Source organism: Eleutherodactylus coqui, chromosome 6 (genome assembly GCF_035609145.1).
Source record: "Eleutherodactylus coqui strain aEleCoq1 chromosome 6, aEleCoq1.hap1, whole genome shotgun sequence".
Classification (NCBI taxonomy): Eukaryota; Metazoa; Chordata; class Amphibia; order Anura; family Eleutherodactylidae; genus Eleutherodactylus; species Eleutherodactylus coqui.
In genome coordinates, this window is record NC_089842.1 from 48952226 (window position 1) to 48966654 (window position 14429).

General features: G+C 45.1%; 1 protein-coding gene across 2 annotated transcripts in view; it reads right to left on the minus strand.

Annotated features, from left to right (window-relative positions):
- The window catches only part of ILVBL (ilvB acetolactate synthase like), a 54122-nt gene that overhangs the window by 11918 nt on the left and 27775 nt on the right, over positions 1 to 14429 (minus strand). For both annotated transcript variants that reach the window (XM_066606754.1, XM_066606753.1), the window contains exons 4-8: positions 11190 to 11317; positions 9082 to 9220; positions 7876 to 7987; positions 6618 to 6717; positions 107 to 204 (exon numbers count right to left, since the gene is read on the minus strand). In XM_066606754.1, coding sequence (XP_066462851.1) covers positions 107 to 204; positions 6618 to 6717; positions 7876 to 7987; positions 9082 to 9220; positions 11190 to 11317 — 577 coding nt within the window. The remainder of the gene's footprint in view (positions 1 to 106; positions 205 to 6617; positions 6718 to 7875; positions 7988 to 9081; positions 9221 to 11189; positions 11318 to 14429) is intronic.

The following is a 14429-nucleotide window of genomic DNA, read 5'->3' on the forward strand; positions in this document are numbered from 1 at the left end:
AGAGCATGAAGACAGAAAACTATCTGACCGCTGATCCCAAGAAACCAAACATCCCCATGTATACGTACACAACGTTGCTTTACGTACAGCAATAAAACTATAGTACCTGAGTTTGTCACCAGATGTTGGCGGCAAAGTGCTCTGACTGCCCAGGAGGAAGACCGGTTTCTTAGAACGACTCAATAATTCCACGCACTGCTGGACCTGCAAGAGAAAAACAAGATTTCTGTAGTTCTCATTAAATCTCTTTCTTGTTTTGTTTATTGGAGGACACAGCTTAAGACCGTGCGCATATCTACTGCCACTAGGAGGCGGACACTAAACAAAGAAAAGGGTTAGCTCCTCCTAGTGGCTATACCCCACTACTTCAGGCATCAAGCTAACCAGTTGGTACCTGAACAGTTGGAAAGAAACAGGTTACACCAGATAACGTGAAGAGTAACAGATTGTTAAAAGCCTTATACAACTCCAGGAAGAATACTCCAAAAAGGAGGTGGCTTATCAGAAATTCTTAAATCATTGGGATGGGTGCTGTGTCCCCCAATGGACGAGACGAGAAAGGAGATTTCAGGGCAAATACAAAAAGCTTTTGTTTTCTCGTCGGTTGCATTGGGGAACACAGCTGAAGACCATGGGACATTCCAAAGCAGTCCCTCACGGGTAGCGAAACATAAGCCAAGGATACATGCATTCCGTTATATTGCCGTTGGCAAACTTCTTCGCCCTAGAGAGGAGTCAGCGGATGCAAAAGTAAACACCCGGTAGAACTTTAAGAAGATGTGTAGAGGTCCATGTAGCAGCCTTACACACTTGGAGCGGAAGAGGAATTGCGTATCGCCTAGGAGGCACCTACTACCTGAGTAGATTGCGCCGTAACCCGAAAGGGAGGCTCCCCCTGCCCTGGACACAGTAAGCCCCTGTAGACCTGATCCAACGTGACAGGACAGTTTTGGAAGCTACAAGACCATGTATCAGACTATCTGGAATGACAAAGCGTGAGTCAGAGCACTAAAAAGGAGACATCCAGTAGAGGTATATCTGCAAGGCACGCACAAAGTCCAATTTTTGGAGCCATATGTTTCTGCAGTGTACTTCCCCAGCCAAGTAGGCTGACATCCGCGGTGATTACTTGGCAGTGTACAGTGAGAAAGGAGCGCCACAGATGGATCTGTGGAGAGTTTAGCCACCAAAGAGAGTGCTGAAACTGTCAAGGTAGGTGGATCTCTTGATCGAGAGAGTCCGCATATTTGTCCCATTAAGAGAAAATAGCCCATTGGAGAGGTCAGCCATTAAATTGGCCGAATTGAATTGTTTCAAAAGATGGGATCATCAGCTCAAGTACTTTCATGCAGTAACGGATGGTGGTCATGGGAGGTCAAATTGCAGGGAAAAACACATGCCCTGAATGAGATGTAATTTCTGCGGAAGTAGTACCTTGGTACGTACCGTGTCAATTGAAAGACCCAGAAAGTCCAAGACGTTACGATTGTGAAAGGCAGGATTTTAGGCGATTGAGAATCCACGCAAACCTGGACAGAGTGTCCAAAGTGATGTAAAGGCTTTTCAGATTGTCAGACTGAGTCGGAGCCTTCACTAAGAGGACATTGAGATAGATGAACACTATCCCTTTGGAGTGGAGGAGAGCCATCACTCATGCCACAACCACAGTAAAGTCTCTGGGGGCTGTGGCCAACCCGAATAGGAAGACTGTGAACTGGTGGTAATCTTTCGATCAGATTGCAAAGTGGAAGAAATTACTGATTCATTCGACAGATAGGGACATGAAGATGGGCATCCTTGATGTTGATGGATAACAGAAACTTCCCAGGTTCAATGGACGCAATGCTGGACCTCAACGACTTCATGTGGAAGTGCCAAATTTTGACATATTAATTTAACGTATTCAGTCACAGAACTGGTCTGACCGCATAGTCCTCCTTGTTTACCACAGGAAAATTGGATTAGAAAACTTTGAAGCATTCCAAGTGAGGAACGAGGGCTATTACACCAAAGCGTTAGCTTTTGAAGAAGACACTGGAATTTTAGCTCTAAGTAAGCGATCTGTAGGGAGAGCAGAATATTCTACGGCGTTGCCAAAGAAGAGGACATCCTGAACCCAAATGTGTCTCACACATGAGCAAGCCAGGTCTCCCGGAATAGGGCAAGACATGACCCCACCCCAGGAGGACTAGGTGAAGGCCATCTCTCATGCTGAGGATTTGGTGGAGGTGGACTTAGAAGATTGTGGCCGGGGATGTCAGGAAGGACACGATTTAAAGGAGGGCTTTCAGTTTTGGTCCTGTGAGAATTTCTTGCTATTAGAGATCCTAGGGCTGACCAATACTGCTGGGCCAATATAATATGGCCGTATTTAGGGAGGCCTCACAGATAAATGTTCCTGCCTGACCAACATGCTGCACAATATCTGCTAACTCTTCCCGAGGAGAGACAGAAAGAATGCTGTGGCCCATTCAAAAGAGAATGTGACAAAAACGGTCGAAGTGCCAAATCCACTGCCTCAAAGGAAACTTTGGCTAGGATTCCAATTTTTAGTCCCGTGCCTCCCTAAAGGAAGAGGTGTCAGCCATAGACAGGTTGGTGTGCTTTGACAAACGGGATACTGGGGGGGGGGGGCTATTACTGGTGAAGATGACCACTCTAACTAAATACAGGTTCAGGAAAAAATTCTGGCGCACTGTATGCAGGACCAGGAGTATAGTGGACAATACGTTTTATTACAATAAGCCAGAAAGGCAACAGGTTTCTGTGGCAGACCAGCACCTTTGTCTGGCTGTTCCATGCAGCGGGTGACATCAGAGGGTCACATGGTGATTAAGAAAAAAAACTGTACTAATGCAATGCCAATTATGAAATTCATTAAAATAAAAAGATACATATAATAACCCTGGAAAAAAGGGACATTAATGCTAAATGAAAGAATAGACAGGCTGAAAGTGTCTAAGGACAAAGCAGTAATATTGCTGGAAGCCAATATATACTTAAGAAATAATTAATAGCATAACGGGACAATGAGAGAATTAATTGGTAGTAGATTAATGATCAGATAATAGAATGCAGTGTGGGGAACAAGGGAAGATTGCTCACGGCTGTTACTGAACGGTGGTCAGCACTACTTTCAACAGCGCTGATCACTGGAAACCAGTTTACAATAAAGAAATGATTAGGGGGACTGTAATTAAATAGTAAGTCAGTTACAGCCTAGTGACTTTAGCTTCTTCTTAATTTGGCCACATCATGCGTGCATGGAGAAGTCAACATATGTTGGGAATGCTCAGTGGAACATGAAGAAAGGACGACCCAACACCAACAAAGTGGATACCAATTTGTGCATCAAGCAGTTATAAGAAGCCATGCTCGATAGGGAAACATTGAGAATGTTCACCTATAAAGTCACCAAGAGACGGTCACGGCTATATGGATAGATTGATTGCATTAAATAACTAGTAGTAACTTAAATTGATCAGATAATGCATGAATTGATGAATGTAGAAATCTAAAGGGCTCTCTCCTTGCCCAACCATGGCTGCCAATCATTTTGAACTGTTTTTGGACTTAAAAACCTCACTCATTCATAAGCTTACTCTCAGTAAATATTTTTTAATCTTTTTAAAAAATTCTTTGACTGACAACACGAATTCGCCTCTTCATTCTAAATCAATGGAGCCATTATGGTTGATGTCAAATCCAAGTCCACATTCAGTCCCGTATATCATAGGAGACCAGCAATAGAAAGATTATGGAATTCCCCACCAACCACAGTGAAAAAAGATTCAATCAATCCCTACAATAGAGATAATTAAAATAACTCTTGAGCATGGGGTAATTAAATCCCTCAGCTCAAATAAGGACTAAGGCCCATTTCCACGGAACGATCATCACTCAAATTTCGCTCAAATGACAATTTGAGTGACAGTTTTGAGCGATCATCTTTGCATAACTCTTGAGTAGAGATACAGCCGCGATAGCTCAGAGAACAATGCAGCTGTTTTGTATATGCAAACAGCTGCTTTGTTCTCGGCGCTTTCAGCTGGTGTCCCGCTGAGAACTGCCAGCGGGATACCAGCTGAAAGAATGCCATCAGCACCGCCCGCTGAGATATCAGCGTGCGGCACTGATGTGGCTCATCGCTCATTTCTAGCTGGCTTTTGAGCGAATTTTGAGCAATAATTGTTGTGTCCAAATGGGCCTATAGTCATCCACCTAGCTGATTGAAGGGGTGGCATTGTTATTCAGGACCGACATGTCTATCTGCCGGAGGCCCATAGAATGCTCTCTGACATACAAAATTCTATGAAAGACTCACCACCAACCCGTTGGATCGCTATAAACTATCCTACGACAAATTGATACAGCTTAAACCGTCTCTTCCTTTTTCCCTTCACCTCCCAAAGATACGTAAAAGCTTGGTTATCCCACGGAATCCGCAATGTCAATTGCAGACGAGCCGCAGGTCGGACGGCTTAAATTGACTTCAATGGAAGCTGTCTGTGTTGGAACCACAGTAAAATGGTGCATGCTGCGATTTCTTATCTGCTTGTGTACAGGTGGATGCCCGCTCTAGGTTCCGCAGCAAAAATCCGCCCGTGTGCATGAGACCTAAGAAGCATTGGCATTTTTTGCGAAATGAACCATAGCTGGGGGAGTCTTTACCAAAAACCCCTAGCATTACCTTAAAGGGGTTGTCTCACGCCGAAACGGTTTTTTTTTTATTCAATAGGCCCCCCATTCGGCGCGAGACAAACCCAAGGGATGGGTTAAAAAAAAAAAAAAAAGTTTATTACTTACCCGAATCCCCGCGCTGCAGCGACTTCTTTCTTCCTTTACCAAGATGGCTGCCGGGATCTTCACCCACGATGCACCGCGGGTCTTCTCCCATGGTGCACCGTGGGCTCTGTGCGGTCCATTGCCAATTCCAGCCTCCTGATTGGCTGGAATCGGCACACGTGACGGGGCGGAGCTACGAGGACCAGCTCTCCGGCACGAGCGGCCCCATTCACCAGGGAGAAGACCGGACTGCGCAAGTGCGTCTAAAAACGCCAGAAGACAGCGAATTTAGACGGATCCATGGCGACGGGGACGCTAGCAACGGAGCAGGTAAGTGAATAACTTCTGTATGGCTCATAATTAATGCACGATGTATATTACAAAGTGCATTAATATGGCCATACAGAAGTGCTGAACCCCACTTGATTTCACGAGACAACCCCTTTAAGGAGGGCTACCATAATACAGAATTATATAGTTAGGCCTCATGCACATGGTTCCATTTCCTAGCTAAAACGTCCTCAAATTCCGTATGGGAAGGGAAGACCTTTTGTGAAGGCTTCACGCCTCTGAAGGAAAGGGATTCGTGGCTAAAGTAGGTGTCTGATCCTTTACCTGAAGGGCCTCTTCCACCTCCACTAATAGGCTATCGACCAAAGAGGAGTTCAGAGACCTGTTCCTCGTCCAGGTCCGAATTCGAGTGAGACTCAGTTTGCCTTCAGAGCGACTTAGGCCTCTGATGAGGGCTCCGAATGAGTCACCTCAGGAACTTGAAGGGGAAGGCAGCCTCATAATGGGGCCTCATAATACCGCAGTTGGCGCCCAGTTAAGCCAGGCTGCTGAGTGGAGAAGTAGTACATGGGAAGTGCTCCTGAAGCGAGGATTTCTCCCTACCTGCTACCTATAGCATGGCACCCACTGAGTACTACACTGCTGCTGGAATTACCCCCTCCTCATCAGTTAGAAACCTTCGCACGTGGAGGGGGGGGGGGGGGGGGGGGGGGGGGAGGCAGAAGCCCACCCCTCGCCAACATTCCCAGCAAAATAAAGTGCCGCAAGTCCTCCCCCTGAGCAGGAATGCAGGAGGCGGTCCCCAAAATGAACCAAAAAAGGAAGGAGGGGAAGGTGCCGGAGGTGAAAAGAAGAACAAGGTGCCCCTGCGTCTCTAAAACGCATGAGATGCAGTCCCTCTTGGGACCCTAATAAGTAGAGCTGGGGAAGGAAGGTTAAGGGAGTTGCAGTGAGTTGAGCCTGAAGAAGATGGTGGAGGTGGTAGTGTCATAGGAGAAGAGAAGAGGAGAATTACGTCAACCCGAATACTCACCTAGATGGGGAAACACTCACCTTTCCTTCCGACGGACAAGCTAAAACTGGCTAGCTTGGTGCCTGTAGGAAGAGTAGAGCTGGTAGGAGGAGCTAACACTTTTTTTCTTTTTGCTTAGTGTCCGCCTCCAAGTGTCAGCAGCACTACCCATGGTCTTGACCTGTGTCCCCAATGCAACGAACAAGAAAGGCTAAGTTGGTCTTTTTGAATGGACGACCGAGTATTTATTAGGAGCTACGAATATATGGGTGTCCACTGCTACCTGAAAAGAAAAATAGCAGCACCCTCTGCCGTCTATGGACTGCACTAATCATTGCAAGGCTTACAATTACTCCTGGACTGGTAGACGCATTATGGAGGTCCTCTATGACCGTCATAAATTAGCCATTGGTAATCAAATTAATAAGCCACTTTGTAGAGATTCATATAAAACATGAAATCAGCACAAAATAACAAAATGCATAATTCCCCTCCTTTGAGGCAGCATTTAGTAGATGCATTAACAAACCTGCTCAGCAGTGGCCTCAGGGATGCAGACAGGAAGAGGTGAAGTATCTCTAGGCTCCCAGGCACCAGCAAACAAGTTATTCAGGTGATTCTGCAAATACCTAATGGGGAAAGCAAAATTAGTACATATCTGCATCCCCTCCATGAAGATGATGGTTTACGGTAAGAGAACGATAGAACATTTCTTAGTATCTCTAGTTTAAACCCTTAAGAGACATGGCCCTTTTTCTTACCTCCTGTCCACGGGTGAATTTTCACTGCGCTCCCCCCAGGGAACACTTTCCATAGACTTACTATGGAAAAGCGCAGCCCCACTATCCATGAATGGAGAATCATAGTGATTCTCCGCTCGTAGGATTTAAATCCCAGCATGCTGTGAATTGCCGCGATTCTCCGCGGTGAGCCTGTCAGGCTTAGAGCAGAGAGCCGTCAGCTCTCTCCTGCCGCGGCAATCTGCCGTGGGATATCGCTACGCCCGTGGACAGGAGCCCCATCTCTTACTTATCCATCAACATAGATGTCAGAGGGCTTGTTTTTGGCAGGACAAGATCACTTTCTGACAGACGTAACTATTTTTTCGATGAAGAAGCTGTAAGAGGGATAGTTTTTGCGGCATGTCCTGTAGTTTCTATTGGCACCATAGTGCATTACATATAAAACTTTTTGATCTTTTTATTACATTTTTTTCTTGGAGACAGGCTGACCAAAAAACACAAAATTTTAGTTTTGTAGATTTTTTTTTGTTTTTCTTGTTCACGGTGTAAAGAATGCATTGCTTTGATAAATCTGACTTTTATGAATGCTGCGATGCCAAATGTTTTTTTTTTCTATTTAGATTTTTTTTAAATTATTATAAATAGAGAAAAAAGGATTTTAATTAACTTTTCATTCCATTTTTTAATAATTAATAAAACAAACTGATTTTTTTATTTTATATGTTCCCTGTTGCGATGGTTTGATCACTCCTGCAGTATGATAGAATACCATAGTATTACATTATACCACAATCTGACAGGCATGGCTTGGATAGGCAATCTGCAATGGCAACCCTGGAAGCTTTCAGAAGGCCCCAAACTGCCATGGCAATCAAATGACACCCCGATGATAGCCCTTACTGTACCCTAAACAGATGTATGCAACGAGCTCTAATCCCACCTCTAGATGCCCTACATGCCCCAATATTTATGCAACTCTCTACGCCAGGCAGACAGAAGGGCACAGGTCTACCTACATATCAAGCCAACATGTATTTCACTTACCAGCTGATTATTCTTCCCACAATCCCTTTAGGAGCTCCTTTTGGAGACAACTCTTTTTGAATAACATGATATGGATATAGAATGTCTATAGGGAATTCTACAAAAACAGGACCTGAGATAGAAAAGAAGGGCTATGGTTATCCTACTGCTCAAATGTAAAAAAAAAAACATCGGCCATACTTACTGGTATATTAGCATTGGTATGTCAGTATAACCGTAAGTAGGGCCTACCTCTTAATTTTATTTCATGTGTCAAATACAAGAAGAGAGGTAGCAGATCCTAATCCAGACAAATCAATTTTAGGGCACATTTTTTTTAAAATAAAAAAGTAGTTTTGTGGATAATTTTGCTTTGATACCACAAACTTCACACAGCTTCCTCCTATGTATGATGAAATGACTACTATATACGTGCTCTAAATCAAGCAAGGATGGTTTTACATGGACAGATTTTCAGTCTTAACGAGCACTGATTGACAATACAGCATCGATCATCATTTACATGGGGCAGATCCCTGCTAGCATGGGGATGAATGATCATTCCTTCCCATACAGTTTGTATTTGCCACCAGCACATCATATCTTTACACGGGAAAATGTGTTGCCGAGCATTGTTTTGGCTGTATACACGATGCAATCAGAAGACGAGGCCGATTGCAGACAGGTTTACTGGAGCCAATGAGCGAGAACAGATAATCATACGAAGGTTCATCTGCCTGATCATCAGTCCTTGAAAAAGCTGATCGGACGAGAGCAGGTGGAAAATAACTAAGGGTCTGTTCACATCAGCATCGGAGGTTACATTCGGAGCCTCCACCGACGATCTGGGAAAATGCCGGACATAAACCAACAACTAATCCCATTATAATCTAGGAGGTCCTTTAGCGTCCTCAAAAAAAAGATGTGTTTGGCCAGTGGATTCCATTTCCTGAGCAGGAAAATAGATCCCGCAGCATAGATGTGGACACAGTGTAATCTATGGGGGAACCTGGTCACAATAAGTCATATCTTCTGCAGGAGAAAACTGAAGTATTACACAATTACCATTGAACTCAACGGGCTGTGTGTAATGCACCAATGTGACGGGCTATGCAGAGACTCACTGTACTTACTCTTTACTCTGGCTAATTCCATAATATAGGACGTTTTGTACATCCAAGAAACCATGAAAATGTTATACCTCCATTAATGCACGGACTTACTCACCGGGTGTCCCCGACTGCGCCACAGTCAGGGCTTTTCTTAACACAGGGACAATGTCACGGACAGTCCGGACCGATGCACAGAATTTACAAATAGGCTTAAAAAGGGACAACTGGTCTATATCCTGGAGAGCGCCTCGGCCCTATGTTATAAAGAAGTGGAGAAAAATTATACACATTATATAGAAGATATCAAACAAATATCTTATGATGCTCTTTTCCATAGAGAGAGAGTGCAAAGCATGTTCATCCTGACCCTCCTGCTTCATGTATACAGTGCCAGAATTACAAAACACTGTGGGGCAGATTTACTATTGAGAATTGCAGTTTTCTGGTACAAATTGTAGCACCACATTTATGGTGCGTTTTGGACACGCTCTTTTCAAAACACGTCCAACAGAGTTGCGTGGCTTCGTGGAAAGGAGACATGACACGTTACGCCAACTTACAGGTGGTACAGTTAAGAACCATTTACATGGCACGATCAAAATATGAACGAAAAGGCACAATAAATGTTACGTGTAAATGCAGATCATCATTTACTTCTCATGCGTCGCTCACTTTCAACCAGCATAAAAATCATTGCTGGATCGTTGACTACTTGCTACGTGTAAATGTGAGAAGTGAGTGATACTCAGTGGTGATCTGCCCGTCTAACCGTTTTACACGAGCGCCAACAACTAGCGGCGACGTCCCCAGCTTGTGCATTGTCTAGCCGACAGTCGTCCAGTATGCAATGCGGCATTAGACTACACAATCTAAGGGCCAATATACACGGGACGAAGTGTCCGAACAAACAATGCCTGACAGCCTGTCTGTGGTGCTCGCTACTGTGAGGTTATACAGGAGCAAGTATCGTTGGCACAACTCACAGCGTGGCCAGCAGGGAGCGTGGGTAGCCGGGCAGCGTTCTCTCCCGCTCAGTCATTGCATGCATTGACATGGGACAACTGTCGTTCAATACCCCCATGATCAGTGTCAGTACTTACTATCCTGCAAGTAGCAGCCGGAGCAAAGAGGTGTAAATAGGAAAGATTTTGCTAAGTTGACCTGTGTCCAACAAACCAAGCATCTATGAACTACTGCCCTTTCAAACTGAATGTAGGCGGTCGGTCGGAAGAGATCTCAGACACACACTGCCTTCATTCAACGGGTACCGTATATACTCGAGTATAAGCCGTATTTTTCAGCACATTTTTTTGTGCTGAAAAAGCCCCCTCAGATAATACTAGAGTGAGGTTAAAACAAAAAACAAAAAAAAACAACACACAATACTCACCTCCCAGCCAGCGTCTGTCTCTCCGGCAGTGCGGCCAGACACTTGAGACTTCTCCCCGCTGTCATCTCCCTGCTTGTCTTTGAATTTCCCCGCCATCAGCTCTGTGATTGGATCGAGCGCCAGTCAATCATAGCCGGCCCTCGATCATTCTCAGCCATTCAGTGAATGACATCACTGAATAGCTGTGATTGGTTTATCGAGCGCAGGCTGTGATTGGCTGGCGCTCAATCCAATCACAGCACTTACTTACACAGCGCTGATGGTGGGGGAATTCAAAGCAGAGCAAGGAGATGACAGCGGGGAGAAGTCTCAAGCAGCTTGCCTAACAGCCGAGGAGACCATCGCGCCGAGGGCACAGACACCGTTTGGGAGGTGAATATTGCGGGGTTTTTTTACCTAGTAGATACTTGAATATAGCTAGGCTTATACTGAAGTCAATAAGTTTTACCATTTTTGTGTGGTAAAACTTATTGACTCGGCTTATACTCGGGTCGCCTAATACTCGAGTATATACGGTAATCATCGGTCCGGTGTGAAAGCACAGATGCCATATGGGTACCCTTAACTACTGTGTAATCTGCAACTGTTCTATTGTTTTTCTGTTGAAGTACAAACTACTCACCAAGTGTGCGAAAACCCATAAAGTTATTGTACTTCTACAAACTGTAAATAGCATGCTTGTTTACCTCTCAAAAGTGACAGTAACTGCCAAGAGTGTTGTGCCTCTAAGTGAAAGTATTACAAATTCTGTTTGCACCAAGGATCTGTGACATTTCAGCAGCCACGGGCTCGCCTTTTACTGCCTTGAGTATAGTACAACGGTTATGATTTACCTGTAGCAATGTTGCCGCTGCTCCACCGATCAGCAGGAGAGGGGACTCTGCCATCTGAGCATTCTTAATAGCTGTCACGGTGTTGGTTAAACCTGGTCCAGCAGTCACCGCGGCCACACCGACCGTACCTGCACCAAAATAATAACCATTTTGTCCTGGGACCAGTGGATGGAAGGGGTATACTACTTGTAGATGAACTCCTTGGTGGTCTCTCCATTCCACCGGTAATATATCTACAGGTAATATATACCCTCCAGGAACAGAATTTTATCCCTACACCAAAAACAACCCTCTGGTTTAAAGGAGAATGAATGTACATAGTAAAATACAAAAACAAGCAAAATTAATCAAAGCAACATTTAATAATGTAAAATTAAATACCCAGCAACGATTTCAGCCGTATGGTGCACGTGCCAAGGGGAAGCATAGGCTTTTCTAGTGAGGACTTCACTTTTTCTAGTCCCTGACATTTTGAGGACAAGATGTGACCTCTATGTACACTCTGAAAGTGGTGCGGAACTGCAGAAATATTACCATTATGAAAAGTGGATACATCAAACAAATGCCATCGCACTCCAACTTTCGGAGGACCTATAGCGCAACCCCTGTATTGCACTTGACCAAGTACTACATGTGACTATATTAATTACATGTGCGGTGCTGCAGTTGATTTATCGGTAGATACTGTGGGAAACATTTTTACAGACAAAAATACAAGATAAATGGAATACTGAAATTTCAAATAAGGCCCGGATAGAGATAGATATCATGGTGATCTGCAAAGATATCTTTGTTCCATAGCACACTATTTACTCAAGTGTAATAGGTTTCTTTTTATTATAAGAAAAATATATTACACATGAGTGAATAGTGTACTAAAGAACAACTATCTTTGCAGATCACCATGATAGTTGCTATACGTGTTCAGAAACCATTCAGCACTATAATAGCATGTTTGTGTGAAATAACCGCATTACAAATAATTACTCCATCTGCAGTAATCCAGATGTAATTAGACTGCCACTTAGAATTATGAAGTGTTGACAGGACAGATTTTGTGTCTTGGATATATCCTGGTATAAGGCTTCTTTCCCACAAGCGTATATCGGCTGCCGTTTTCACGGCCGGCTGACATGTGGTGCTATCTGATGCATTGGTTTCCAATGCATCAGATCACATGGGCGTATTCCCATGACGTAAAAGCGGCCGGCCAGGCCAATATAGCGCCGGGCGTTTTTACGTCAGGCCCAAAAGATAGTCCTAAAGATAGGCTGCTAAACTCCCTCCTTCTGCTCTCCTTGCCCCCCCCCCCCCCCCCCCCCATGCAGGATCTCTTCTCTTCTCCTCCCCACCCGTTCTTTGCAATGGGGAGGGGGCAGGGCTAAGTGCCAGCGTATCCCGCCTACTTCCATTGCTGGCTGTGGACAAGAGGCGGGACATGAGTGAAGCTAAGCTCTCGTCCTCTCCCCGCCCCTTGCCCATAGCCATCAATAGGAGGCGAGACGGGACAGCGCTTAGCTCCACTCCGTCCCTTCCCATTGCAAAGAAAGAGCTGGGAGGAGAAAAGAGGTGAGCCTGCGATGGTGAGGGAGGGAAAAGGCATGACGGCATGGCAGTCTCGGCGTATATGAGCCAGGACCCATGCCGTCCGAATGGGCGCACAAACGTTTGATTTGTGTGCCCGTTCACCAGTTTTCTCTTTCCCAACTTAGCGTATATTGGCCGGCTGTTCAAACGGCCAGCCGATATATGCTCATGGGAAAGAAGCCTAAGGCCTCATGTCCACGGGCAAATTAACATTTACAATCCGCAGCATTTTTCCTGCACGCGGATCCGCGCCCCATAGGGATGCATTAGACACCCGCAGGTAGTTAAATACCTGCGGATGTCATTTTTCCCTGCAGGCGCGGGTCCCGCGTGCAGGAAAAAATCCGGACATACTCCATTTTAGTGCGGGTCTCCCACAGGGACGGCTCCCGCAGGCTTCTATTGAAGTCTATGGAAGCCGTCCGGACCCGCACCAGAATTAAACTCACCTGCTCCGGATCTTCCCTTCTTCGCGGCTTGATCTTCTCTCCGTCGCGGCCGGATCTTCTTTCTTCGGGGCCGGTGGATGTGCCTGGCGCATGCAGGCGGCACGCAGCCGGCGTGCCGAGCACATCCGCCGGGCCGAAGAAAGAAGATCCGGCCGCGACGGAGAGAAGATCAAGCCGCGAAGAAGGGAAGATCCAGAGCGGCACAGAGGTGAGTAATTGTTATTTTCAGCCCTCATGTCCGCGGGGCTGGAGGGACCCGCTACAGATTCTCCATGGAGAATCCGTAGCGGGCCCGATTTTCCCCGTGGACATGAGGCCTAAGTGTCACCAAAGGTTGCAAGAAGCAGACAGCTAGCTCACATAACAGTTCATCAAGAAAGCCTATTCCTGCAATGCTAGGGCAAAACAGTGGAGGAAAGCCTTCCTTGTGTATCTTAGGGGGAAGAATGGAAAACAGGAATGATGAGATCGTCAACCATAAAATACACATGTAATCAAAATTATTCAACCCCCCCCCCCATTGTAAATTGGATTAGCCCACTTTACAAACTTTCAACTTTTTTGCAAATAACTAAACTTTGAATAGCGCAACACAACTTTTAACACAAGTGGTTTCTCCAAACCAAATTCAACACAAAAAAGGATGCTTTTTATGACTACTGCAATCTCACAATGAGTCAACCCCCGAAATGAAATCCCTCATAAGAGCTAATTGCTAATTGGGAGTTGTCTCAAGCACACCTGATGCAACTAATCAAGGGCTTCATTTGTTGCATCAGGTGTACTTCAGATACCGGCACTGGCTATAGCTTTGTTTACTAGGACATTTGATTGCATGTTAGAAATAAGTCAAGTCAAGAGACTGGTCCAAAAACTTGCACAAACAAGGAAACGGATACAAGATGATAGCAACAGCACTGAGAATGCCTATATAAAAACTCTCAAGTCACATAACATTTGGTGGCAGCATGCAAGATTTGGTGGCAGCAGCCACTGAGGTTTGTTTGCACAGTAAGGTGCTAAGTAAATGCTAAAAGGTCTTTATGCCCAAACTCTAAGATGTACTGACCTAATAGCACAAAATAACTCTCCTGCAATATGCTAAAAACCACAAAAATAATATGTTTTGGGATTCCATTCTTTGGCACGAAGAAACAAAATTGGAACTTTTCGGGACTATGGATCAGCAGTATGTCTGGAGGAG